General features: G+C 34.0%; 2 protein-coding genes across 2 annotated transcripts; one reads left to right on the top strand and one right to left on the bottom strand.

Annotated features, from left to right (window-relative positions):
- Positions 1-2,328: 2,328 nt before the first annotated feature.
- Positions 2,329-8,213, bottom strand: LOC141659149 (uncharacterized). Its single transcript, XM_074465900.1, has 4 exons — positions 6,995-8,213; positions 3,857-3,945; positions 3,117-3,320; positions 2,329-2,705 (listed from the first exon to the last, which is right to left on the bottom strand). Exons 1-4 carry the CDS (start codon positions 8,127-8,129, stop codon positions 2,574-2,576), a joined length of 1,560 nt encoding a protein of 519 aa, XP_074322001.1. The 5' UTR covers positions 8,130-8,213; the 3' UTR covers positions 2,329-2,573.
- Positions 8,214-9,874: 1,661 nt separating this feature from the next.
- On the top strand, positions 9,875-10,854 carry LOC141661045 (uncharacterized). The gene is made up of 2 exons (XM_074468027.1): positions 9,875-10,259; positions 10,340-10,854. The coding sequence occupies exons 1-2, from the start codon at positions 9,875-9,877 to the stop codon at positions 10,852-10,854; spliced, it is 900 nt and encodes a 299-aa protein (XP_074324128.1).
- Positions 10,855-11,667: the final 813 nt, after the last annotated feature.

The following is an 11,667-nucleotide window of genomic DNA, read 5'->3' as shown; positions in this document are numbered from 1 at the left end:
AACAGTGTCGGGCTCGGGCCGGCTCGAGAAATGGGAACTCGTGAACGATTCGAGGTTTACACGAATCATAGGAGTTGTAGAGGCTTGCAGAGTTACAGTTGTCGTCTGCGAATTAGAAGTACGGGCCATGCCGAGTTTGGCGAGCCACTTTATTTTTTTCATTTTTTTAATCATGTGTGTTTCATGTCTACACGATACAACCCACCACTTCAACATATTAATATGTATAATTAATTATTTTAATCAAAAAGCAAAATGAATCATGTGCAACTATTATTTTAAATATTATGGAGTAGTAGGGTAGTACTATCCTGCTAAGCTAACTGTCAAGTAAAACAACAGAATGAAACTTGGACTGTGCGTGCCAGGCGAATAACACGTGCTGGGCCGGTTCCGGTTTAATAAATTCCAGTTCGTATTCGGTTAGTCTTTACACCCGGTTTGTGCCAAATTCTGAACCGGCACGTGACGAGTCGAGTTACACGAATTTTGCGCAAGTCGAATTTCGATCGTGCCGATCCAAACTGTTCATTTGGCCACCTCTACCTTCAGGAAATGTCTAATCGAACAGTGTGCACTAGAGAAATATCTTTGAGACTAATAAAGAATAAAGATAAAAGGAAATGCATTCAAGTACATGTTAAGTTGCATATGTGTATTATTTAATTTATGCTAGTTTACTTACTGAGCGATGTAGCTCATAATTTCCTTGTGTTGCAGGTAAGAATAAAAATATATGAGCAGTAAAAGTGGGACTGAGCTGAAGCAGAACCTGGCCTAGATGATGTACATATGGAAAACCTGACCTATGGAATTACCCAACTATATATTTTTTTATATCGTAGGTAACCCGCAGCCGCTACCCTTCGGGTGCGCACTGGATAAACCATACGGGCTCACGCAATAAACCGCATTTAAGCGACAAGCTCTGACTCAGGAGGCATAATCATAAATTCTCCTCCCGTGGGATTCGAACATGTGACCAAGAGGATAGTTATCCCCTCTTTAACCAACTGAACCAACCCTTACGGGCTCCCAATTATATATTTTGTAACATATTATCTAGTAAAGTTGTGTTAGTAAGTTATATATGTTATGGTTTATGTTAAGTAATGCAAGCAAACATTTCATGTGTGTAATCGTATTTGAATACCTGAAGAAGTTAAGGTGCGATATTATAATAATGCCCTTTTATTAGTAATTTGAGGTTTGCTCGTTACACAATCAAAATTAAGCGAATATGTAACTAGTTCAATCGAGTTTTTTTGGTTGTATTTGAGGTTGTATGAGATTGGAGAAACTAGTCGAACGTTGCATCCGGTTAATTTCAGTTGCCAAAATCGTATTTTTGCAAAATAATTTTGAAGAATAGTAATTTTGTAAATTAAAAAGTTTTTTTGCAATTTTTTTTAAAAATGACAAATTTTTGCCAAAAAAAAAATTTAGACTTGGGTATTTTTCAAAAACTCAATTTTTGGCCTTTTAAAAAAAATGATTTTTAAATTATTTTTTTGATAGAACCTAGGAGCGATTTTTTTAAGTTATATATGTAAAAATATGTTCAATTACATTTTTAATGTAAAAATACGATTTTTCAAAAATATTTTTTACAAAAATACGATTTTGTAACCCATTACAACCATATGCAAATTTGAATGAGGCAGAGAAAAAATCAGTTATTTTTCATAAAAATTAAAATAAGTTACATTTCTGGTTGATTTTGGTTACAACCCATATTTTTATAAATATATTTATTAAATGGTAAAATCACAAACAAACTTGAAAAAATTAGTATTTTAATTTGAAAAAAAATAAGATCAAAAAATGTTGGCTCGCCTTTTTTTACATGAATTTGTGTTTTTGACTTCTTTTGTTTTCTAATCAATAACATACGCACAAGGCGGTCGAATTTCTAACCTTCGGCAAAAATATTTGCATGGTCTTTTACTTTTGATCGAGCAATGATAAAATTATCATATTATTAAATAATTTTGATGTTGATGGGTAATTTACAAGTTAATAATAATATAAAAATAAATCTAAAACTTAAATTTATGAGCTATAATATTGATATTATTCTTTATTATAGAAGTTAAATAAGTTAGTTAAAAAACTCATTTAGCTAAACTCCAGAACTGTTTTTTCACATTTAATTAAGTTTCGACTTGTTACACAAATAGAATTTTTCATCTAAAATTTATACCAAGTTTATCTAAAACAACAAACAGGCTCTAAATTTGGCCTTCAGTAATAAATAATGCTGTACTTCACTATTTGACATTCTGTGGTCTCCAACTCCTGCAGAATTAAAGTAGTTTTTGAGGAATAGAGGAATGTAAAGAACATATTGTATTTCATATCATGGGGTACAAAAATGGTGCCTACTAGTTGAGATCATAGACATATGAGGCTAAGCTTTTACAGATATCGGCAAAACTGTGATGTTAATTAGCCAAAAAAATTCTCATCTAGGTGCAGTTGAGGCAATCTTTAGACATTGCGCTGCTTAGAAAGGAATAAAACCTAACTGAACTATTAATGGTGTGTACTCTCTACCGCCAAGTTGATGCTAATTAGCTTTGTTCAATAAGGGAGCGCAAGGCCATCTCGACATCAGAGAGTGGTTGACCAGCATAAAGCTTAAGTTGCCCCTTTTTCACAACAACTACCTCCATGCTATGTGATTTAACTGCCTCGTCAAACTCCTGAGATACACAGGATGTGGGGGAAAAAAGAATATATTCATAATAAATCAGAACACTGGTACATGAATGCATCAAAATGACAATATCATACTTGGAAAAAAAATGGGAATATAACATGGCATACTCGTCTTGTTATCAATAAAAAAACTTAGGCCTCGGTTAAGAATTACAAATTTACCAAACTACCTGATTTCAAAATTTGACCCAAAATTTTAGTTATAACATATAGAAGAGTCGAGAGTATAAGAATATGGCTCCTAATCCACATATTAATTAATAGTGATTCCCTACTTCCACACACTCGGTTAAGTATTTGTTTTTTGTTACTCAAGTGTTATCTTTGACTATCCGTTCACTAATGCCCATATTATATAAACAATAAATAAGGTGGAGCTATTTAAAGAATCTCACTTTTATCGGGATAGGAATTATATCTGTATTAAAGCTTTCCAGATCTTCGAAAAAGGATTGCAGAAGATAGCAGAAGTTGGTTGCATCACCGTGATCTTCAAAAGCAACAACATGAGATGAGTCATCCCAGCCGTGAGAAGTGCTTTTTATTCTGTATAGTCCATTTGCTCCTTCGTCATCACCACCTGTGCGCATTAACACAGCCTGGAACAAAATATGACCCTTAAGACATGAAACATATGATTACACTCATATATAAGCTGATAGCCTAATATAACCAAAAAGTTTGACTGCAAGTTCCGAATGAGAAGATATTTTTGTTCTTGCCGATTATGTTTATAACGAATAATTAGTTTGCATTCTAAAATCATGTTCCAACAACCAAAAGCTACAAATTATGTACATCATTGTAATGTGCTTGTCATCTCGCAGTAATTTAAAAAAAGTTTAAAAGTATGCATGTTTAGTTAGTTGCTTCATCGATCATACTATTGGGAATGATCCCAAAAAGAATGAAAAAAAAATCAACCAAATCCTAAATCATTTGATACAAAAACAACAGGACGAAAGTTGTTCAGGGGCATAATCTAATGAAAGGATATAATGGTATATGAAACTCATGATCTTGGCAACAAAAACAAAGCTCATTGCATCATAATGCTCCTCCATTGGCATTCACAAATTTGATATACTATCTATAATAATCTACAAATACAATATGTTGAATTCTTTATACTTACTAGAACATAAGGAAGGTTCAGCCACCATTTAGACCTTTGAGAACTTGCTCTATTGAGCTTGTTCGATTCATCTAACTTCACAGCTTTTCCTGGAAAAATTTCATGAGACATCCAGTGAATCACCAGTACCAATATAACTTAAAAAATTATACAGATTCATATAATATTGCTTTTAGTGTATTTGTTGAATAAACAATGTTGAACTTGTGTAACTGAAAAGTATACAGATTCATATAACAGTGTATTGATTGAATAAACCATACTGAACTTGTGTATCCAGAACTCAAAAAGTTATTTTTTAAGGCACGGAAAAAATATCCGGAAAAAATATACAAGTGTCAACTTTCGAGGTACACTCAGATATCTCTTTACTGTGGTCTAGAAATTAAACAATTAAGTTACACTGCTTTGGTCATTTGGTCTAGACAAGAGAATGCAATATAGGGGGAGCGAAGGGAAGAAGAGTGCTTCACCTGATATAGCTCCTACCCAAATAAATGTAGTCCATAGAGAAAAAATATAAAATAATGTACCCATTATATCTCAAATCTTTCAACTCTGGTGAACACAGAAGAAAACACAGGGAAAGAAAAATTAGCCAACTTGTCACAGAAATCTATCCCCGAGGTGATAAGAAAAGTTGGTGATCCAAACAAGTTGACCTTAGTATTGAATATCCCCTTTTGTCCATGGGGAAAAAATACAAAAGCCCCAAACTATAAGCTCCACTCTGGCAACTAAATCTTACAGTCAAAGAAGGCAAAATTACTGGTCAAGATAGCAACTCTTTTCCATATGCTGCTTTAATACTTGCCATTCTCTAGCCTCAACACTTACTATATGAAAGAAATGTTCTACACACACCAAATGCTGCCTCAACATTGTCATGTCTCTACCTCCAATACTTTACTCCACTTTTACTATAGAAATATATTTTCAAAACCAAAATATAACAGCACATTCTCATGAGAAACAAAGTGAAATGTTGCAAGGGAACTTGCAATACTCCTTGAAATCCTGAGAAGAATTCTGATACTAACTCGCAATTATCTTGTTAACAATTTATAATTGATTTTAAGGGTTCTATAGCAAGCTGACAATACGACTTTTTTTACTGAAACAAGTATATAACCTGCAATTAAATGTATAATGCACAACCAAAATTTTAATCTCAACCACCTAATAGCTTCTGATAATTAAAGAAAAAAGACCATCCAGTTCGGTGATTCTTTGATTCTCTCAGATCAAGGTTAGCAAAATATTCGGAGCCTGATAAAAAAGAATTTAATCGGGCATGGATTACTGAATAACTAGTGTTACATGGGAATGTAATACAACTAGTTCCACTATGTGGAATGCTACCACCTAAGTATTAGACACGAGGACCTGTAAATCAGAGGCAATGACCCGAGAATCAGACAAGGGGCCAATTAAAAAACCCAGTTAATATTTACCTTTTTATGTTCAAACATTAAAGGACGCCATGATAACCATTGGTTTGTTTTTTTTGTTGGTAAATTGGCATGTTAGTTTTCCTAGTTCCTTCTGTATTTCAACACTGTTTAAAGGAGCTGTCTCTAATTTCAATTTTCAAGTTGATGGCCTCAAATCCTCCTACATTTTTCTCTTTTGGATCGTGAATTGTTAGTTTTCTTCTCTTTCTTTAAGATTTGTGGGTTGCCAGATTTGTTGAATTTGATGCGCTCCACGGTGAAACTGGACAAGATTGAATTGCAATCCAGGATGATCCACAGTTGCATGGCATGACTGGTGAAACGTGTAACACTTCATGGCTAGTCAAGACAGCAACTCCTATTCTCGACCTTCAAACTTTCCAATGCTTTCACAAAAGAACTGTTCTTTAACAAATACCTATACACACACACCAAATGCTGCCTCAAAACTGTCACATCTCTCACTTCAATTACTTTGCTTTTACTGAAGAAATGATCTTCTATGTACACCTATTAGCAGCAAGTTTTTACGAGAAACTTTCCCAACTTGGAAAAAATACATGCGATACTCCTTAAAATCCTGAGTAGAATTCTGAAATAACTCGCAATTATTCTGTTAACAGTTTTACAAATGAATGCAAGAGTTCTATAGCAAGCTGACAGTATTATCTTTTACTGAAAGTTAACTGATTTGAAATAAAATGCCTACGGGACCAACCAAAATATTAATGTCAACCACCAGTTAGATTTCGAAGAAATAAACGGAAAAAAAATAAGCCCAGCCAGTTCAGAGGTTCTTGGAGATCAAGGTTAACAATTGAATCCCTGAGGGTAGGAATTTAAACTATATGTGGACACCTTTATATTAATTTTTCTGCCCATCTTTTTAGACAATATATAAGCTTCCAAGTGTTACTAAAACTTAAAGACGACAAGCTCTTCTTTGAATTTATAAAGACCATTTGTTATGCATCACATACAGATTAAATTTCATTTATTCTTGTAATACTATCCTTTCCCCAGATAGAGTGAGTTATAAACAGCGTACATATGACTATAATGCTATCTTGTTAATAATGACAAACAATGACACGGAGCGGAATTAAAATATTTTTGTATGTATTTTATGTTGCTATTTAGGAATAAAGTTAATTGCAATTCATTATAGAAATTTAATATTCGAAGAGCATTCATATTGAGCTTTTCTCTTCTTGTTGGTATCTACGTAACCAAATTCCTATTATCCTATATTCTACAGTTGAGAAATCCTAGGGATGGTGGTTCATTTATATCATCTCCTAGCTAGTAAATTTTATGTGATAATTAACCAAACTTCTCTTTCTAATTTTTCCTAGTCTCCTTAATTCTGCATCATACAACTTTTAAAGAGAAACATAGCGTGTGGTATAATGTTACACTGAAACAGTAGTACTAGTGTTTAGTATGCTGGAATGCCTAATTACTAGTCTTCTAATGTATAATGCAACTCCCTTGTAGTTACTAGAACGGTAATTTATTACACTTGACCACTCATGTCTGAAATCGGGACTCCCAAATTTAGGTGATAACATTCTAAGGCATCAAGATAAATGATCTACTTCACAATAAGCACAATCAAATAATAAGTAATTCGAGTACTTATATTGAAATAATAAGAAGTCAGTAAAATTCTTATAGAAATTACCATTCAGTGGTTCGGCTCTGCCAAGTTTTACTCTTTCTTTCCCTTGACTTGACTTCTTCCTCGTAGGTTCAACCGTCCTACTTCCGTCCTCTTCCTCCAAATTAACTAAATCATTCCTCACTACATCAGCATTTGGCTTTTCTACCGTACTTACACTATCCAATAATTCCATACCACCGGTATCGTCATCAATCTCTTCCCGAACTTCACTCTGAAGAACTTCACCACTGTTTCCAACCTCACTAATCCTATCATCATCTGAATTCCTAAAATTATCCACTTTACTAATAACTAAATTCTCGAATTCCGCCTTCTTTACTAACAAAGCTTCATCAATATCCCCCTTAACCAAACCATCCTTATCAACATCATCTTTCCTCATATACCCAACCGACTTCTTCTTCACACCCTTCACCGGCTTCCCTAACCGCCTAATAACCTCCTTCTCAATTCGACTTACATCAACACCGTCACCCTCGCCACTCACATCCTCATTATTACCATTCTTCCCTTCCCTTCTCTCCTTCTCCCTCACTTCCCTAGCCATCACTTGAATCTCCTTAATTCTCCTCCGCATTTCGACTTCATCGACATAAACCACCTCATTCCCATTCACCAAAATCCTAGACTTCCCAACCCCATCACCATTCAACCCCAAAACCCTACTTTCATCCTCACTATCCACTACCCCGTTTTGACCCGACCCGAATAACAAAACAGCACAAATAGTCTGAACCACAAAAGCCCCAACCAAAAACAACCCAAATCTAAAAACTGTAAATTTAGAAAATTTGCCTAACCTAACATTACTATTAACATCTAAAATAGAAGTTTCAAGTGATTCAACATCACATTCTTGCAAAGCTTCCTCAATTAACGGGTCGGGTAATGGGTTATCGGGTGATGGGTCAACGAGAATTTCCTCGGGAATCGTAAAGGGTAGTTCAAGAAGAAACGGGTCGGGTCGGGTTCTGAGAATCTTGGGTCGGAGGTAGTTTTTTCTTTGCGTACGGAACCGTTTTATTAATGGAGGTGAGACTGCAGATGAACGTAAAACAAGTAATTTTTTAGAAATTCGGGTCGGGTCGGGTGAAGGTAGGAGGAAGAAGGTTGTGGGGGAGTAAGCAACTGCCATTACTTGCAGAACATTTAGCTTTGCTGCGTTAACATTACAAATGAAAAAAGCAAAAGGAAAATAAACTGATATGAAAATTTAAATGTTAAAAAATACCAAGCCACTACTTAAATCAAAATGTTTCAAATTGTTAAGTATAGTTTGGATGACTATTGTGTTTTCCCATCTTTTGTATTTTTTCATTAATAGCCAATTTTTTTGGCTTTTCACTATCTTTGTAACTTAAATTTACAGGCCTATATACAGACCCATTTGTGTAAGATTGAGAGATACAACAAAATGATAATACAATTCTTTCTTCTCCCTCTTTCTTATACTCTTTGAGCTAGTTATATTATAGTTATTTTCATAACACGTTATCAGCCCGGAAGAAGAAAAAAAAGGGTGGTGGATTTTTTAGCTTAACTTCGGCACTACTGAGCAGTAGTACTGTTGGCTTGCGAGTAACTGTTATATTTTGCTTACTTTGTAAATTGTACAAACCATGTACCTTATTACAATAGTTAATCATTCTAAATGGTGACATTGCCTGATAACTAGAACCTGATTATTAAACTTTGATGAAAGCCTGTGATCCGTTTTGCTGTCGTATATCCTTCACATAGGTTTTTGTTGTCTATGAAAATTTGGTGTGATAGTGTATGTATGCATAGAGCACCTATTCTTTTATTTGTCATTATAAAAGCATCTACTCTTTTACTTGTCACTACTGGGGCTGGCTAAAAAAAATAAAAATAAAATAAAATAAAAATAAGATACAAGCATGAGAATACCAACCGGCCAGCTTTGCTTAATTGTCTTTGACGTGCCTTGTTTTTGTACCTTCACCTGTTCACATACATTTATAATTATTTATAATAGTGCTTCATGTATTTTTGGCTTCTATCATAATGTTATTTTAAATTATATATATTTAGTAGCATGTTTAGGTACAATTTGTAGGCATGGTTTTGGATATTTAGATGTTTAATGACATTATAGCTAAAATGAGACATTTACTTTTATTTGGGATTTAATAATATTTAGGTCATGTTTGTTATTAATAATTTTTAATCCCGGATGCTTATCTTTATTTCTCTAAATTTAAATGAAAGCATGGCTACAAGTATTCTAATCGCGGCTAATGACATGATATATTGAGTTTCGTTAGTCTAGTTAATGGACCCAGTAGATTATTTTGACTTGACATGCTAGCTTATGTAGGCACTAGCACTAATGTAATGATTACAAAAATATATAAGTAGGAAAATATATCTTATTAAAAACAGTAAGCATAGAGTAAGCATAGGGTATCATAATTTGTTCAAATATTTGTATATTAACTGTTAGTGGTTTTGTGTATGTGATAACTATGTTTTCTATCGCTTTTATTTCCAATCTTGTCGCAAACAAATTATTGCATTATATTTAGGCGTATTCAAATTTTTATACTTCATGCATAATATATTTTATACGTAGCTTTTGCCATGCATTATACTTTATGCTTCATAATTGACACGCATGTTTATTTGTTTAACTTATACACGCATATAGTTGTCAAATTTTTATTAATTTGTGCATATAGTGCGTGTTTGAATGTGTTTTCTTGATTATATTTGTTTGTTTTCGTGAATTAATATTTATCTTAATTATATTTTGTAGTAAGAAAAATGTCAAATCTCACGAAACTTGAATTCAACACACTTGATATCACCGACAATAATCATTTAACGTGAATTCTTGATGCTGAAATCCACCTTAATGCTATGGGTCTTGGAGACACCATAAGGGAAGGAAATGTGAAAACTGAGCAAGAAAAGGCAAAAGCCATGATATTCCTTAGACATCACCTTCATGAAGGCTTGAAAACTGAATACTTGACTGTTAAGGATCCATTAAACCTTTGGAATGATCTAAAAGAGAGATATGATCATCAAAAAACTGTGATACTCCCTAAGGCTCGCTATGATTGGCTACACTTACGCTTGCAAGATTATAAAAGCGTAAGCGAGTATAATTCAGCAATGTTCAAAATCACTTCTCAACTGAAACTATGGGGTGAAAATGTAACCGATAAAGATATTCTGGAAAAGACTTATTCCACTTTTCATGCCAACAATATGCTTTCGCAGCAGCAATATCGTGAACGGGGTTCACGAAATATTCTGAACTTATTTCTGTCTTGCTTCTTACTGAGCAAAATAATGAACTTTTGATGAAAAATCATCAAGCTCGTTCAACTGGTTCAACACCATTCCCTAAAGTGAATGCTGTTACTAATAATGATTTTGGACGTGGACGAGGACGAGGACGTGGTTTTGGACGAGGTCGTGGACATGCCCATGGACGTGGTTTTGGGCATGATCGAGGTCATAAATATCGAAACTTCTCAAATTTTAAAAAGAAGCCTCACCACCAGAAGTGGACAAAGAATGAGGAAAAGCCTAAGGGAAATATGATGGGTCAAAGGGTTGAAAACATTTGTCATCGTTGTGAAATGAAAGGACACTGGAGTAAAATATGCTGTACCTCCAAACACCTTGTTGATCTCTACCAAGCTTCTTTAAAAGGTGTTGAGACTAATTTTACTGAGCAACATGATCCTCTGGGTCTTTCCCAGCTTGAAACTCACCTTGATGGAGATAATCAAATTGATCCACTCAACTCTACTCACATGGAAGTGTCTGATTTCTTTGAAGATGGAAATATGGAGGTGGCCAAATTTGGCGGTGATGATTCCAATTAAATAAAAGGCCTAAATGTTTATGTATTTACGGATGAACTATAAACTCTCTTTTGTCTGGGTTTTTAAGATGTTGCTTAATTTCAAATCTATGGAAAGTTATGAGATGTTTTATTTCTAATTTTGCTTTATTTTTGTATGAAGAACATGTCCAACAGCCTCTCACCATATGTCATAAAAGATGAGGAATCACTTTGCTTAGCAGATAGTGCAACAACACACACAATTCTAAAAAATCAAAAATATTTTTCACATCTAAAGTTAGCTAAAGCTAATATGAACACCATATCTGGTGCATCAAATCTTATTGATGGCTCTGGAAGAGCAAATATAGTGTTACCTAATGGAACACGACTTACTATTGATGATTCAATGTTTTCCACCAAATCAAAAAGAAACCTATTGAGTTTCAAAGATATACGTAAAAATGGATATCACATCGAGACAACAAATGCAAATGATGAATAATTTTTATATATCACATCAGTTGTCTCAGGGGTAAAGCAGTTAATTGAAAAGCTCCCCTCATATAAATGTGGATTGTATTACACCTTTATAAATCCAGTTGAATCATATATGGTGGTGAACAAAAAATTAGAGGACCCAACTAATTTTATGATGTGGCATGATCGTTTAGGCCATCCGGGTTCAACAATGATGCGAAGAATTATAGAAAACTCAAATGGACAACCTATCAAGAACAAAATTGTTCCTTCATCTAAAGATGTCCCTTGTATTGCTTATTTTCAAGGAAAATTGATAACTAGACCATCTCCTGTGAAAGTTTCAATTGAATGCCCAAACTTTTTGGAGTGA

Source organism: Apium graveolens, chromosome 5, assembly GCF_009905375.1.
Source record: "Apium graveolens cultivar Ventura chromosome 5, ASM990537v1, whole genome shotgun sequence".
Lineage (NCBI taxonomy): Eukaryota > Viridiplantae > Streptophyta > Magnoliopsida > Apiales > Apiaceae > Apium > Apium graveolens.
The sequence above is the reverse complement of the archived record's forward strand: the minus strand, read 5'-3'. Positions and strand labels throughout refer to the sequence as shown.

Bases quoted from the DNA above. Each gene is read 5' to 3' on its own strand.
- LOC141659149 (XM_074465900.1), bottom strand. From the start codon at position 8,129: ATGGCAGTTGCTTACTCCCCCACAACCTTCTTCCTCCTACCTTCACCC. The intron at 3,946-6,994 runs GTAATTTCTATA...AAATTTTTCCAG, and splicing joins CAGAGCCGAACCACTGAATG to GAAAAGCTGTGAAGTTAGAT. The intron at 3,321-3,856 runs GTAAGTATAAAG...ATTTTGTTCCAG, and splicing joins TGAACCTTCCTTATGTTCTA to GCTGTGTTAATGCGCACAGG.
- LOC141661045 (XM_074468027.1), top strand. From the start codon at position 9,875: ATGGGTCTTGGAGACACCATAAGGGAAGGAAATGTGAAAACTGAGCAA. The intron at 10,260-10,339 runs GTTCACGAAATA...AAAATCATCAAG, and splicing joins GCAGCAATATCGTGAACGGG to CTCGTTCAACTGGTTCAACA.